Consider the following 862-nt stretch of genomic DNA (forward strand, 5'->3'; position numbering starts at 1 on the left):
CCCTCCTCCTCCTCTCTCTTCCTCCTCTTTCCTAATCTCTTCTCCTCCTCTCTCCTCCTCCTGTCACTTCCTCCTCCTCTCTCTCCCTCCTCCTCCTCTGTGTTCCTCTGCTCCTCCCTCAGACCACGACTCTCTCAGTTTTCTGGACACAGGCCGAACAGAGGAGGGGCAGGAGGTGAAGGAACAGCAAGAAGATGGAGATGAACAGACGGGGAGCAGCACTGAGGAACTGAAGAGGAGGCAGGAAGAGGAGGAACAGACAGACAATCCCTGCTTCTCCTCCACACCTCTTCCTGATGAAGAGGAGGAGAAAGAAGTCACGAAGAACCCAGGGACTCCCTGCTCCTCCTCCACACCTCCTCGTGATGAAGAGGAGGAGGAGGAGAAAGGAGCAGCTGTGATGTCAGCTGAGGAAGAGCAAGAGGAGTCCACACAGCTCCACCCTTCCCAGGAGGTCAAAAAAACGAGCGCACAGTCCAGCTCAGAGTCTCTTGCTGAGGAGCAGCTGGATGTCCAAACACCTCCCGTCCTTCCACCCTCTGAAGATCAGGAGGCCCTGGCTGATGAAACAAGCACTCCTCAGACCAGCGGCGCGCTCAGCAGAGAGAAGGGATGTTTGATTTCGACTTCAGCTCCTCCCTCCAGAGTGAGAGGCAAAACAAGCGCTTCTCCAACTAAGCTGGCTGGTCCAGCTAGGAAATCAAGTTCTCCTCCTCCCCTGACTAAAGGTCTGTCCTTTAATTACCCCCCCCCCCCCCCCCCCCCCCCCCCCTTTCCAGCCGGCCTCCTCCCACTCCTCCTCTGTGTCATGTTTCTGGAAGTTAAAAGAACATTTCACGTTTTCATTTCTCCCGCTGAAAGT

General features: G+C 55.6%; 1 protein-coding gene across 1 annotated transcript in view; it reads left to right on the forward strand.

Moving 5' to 3' along the window:
- Positions 1 to 862, forward strand: part of maptb (microtubule-associated protein tau b) — an 8,997-nt gene that overhangs the window by 3,147 nt on the left and 4,988 nt on the right. Inside the window, exon 3 of the mRNA XM_023409732.2 lies at positions 123 to 728. Coding sequence (XP_023265500.2) covers positions 123 to 728 — 606 coding nt within the window. The remainder of the gene's footprint in view (positions 1 to 122; positions 729 to 862) is intronic.

This window comes from Seriola lalandi, unplaced genomic scaffold, assembly GCF_002814215.2.
Source record: "Seriola lalandi dorsalis isolate HSWRI2012SDOR001 ecotype SW California unplaced genomic scaffold, Sedor1 jcf7180002054405, whole genome shotgun sequence".
Lineage (NCBI taxonomy): Eukaryota > Metazoa > Chordata > Actinopteri > Carangiformes > Carangidae > Seriola > Seriola lalandi.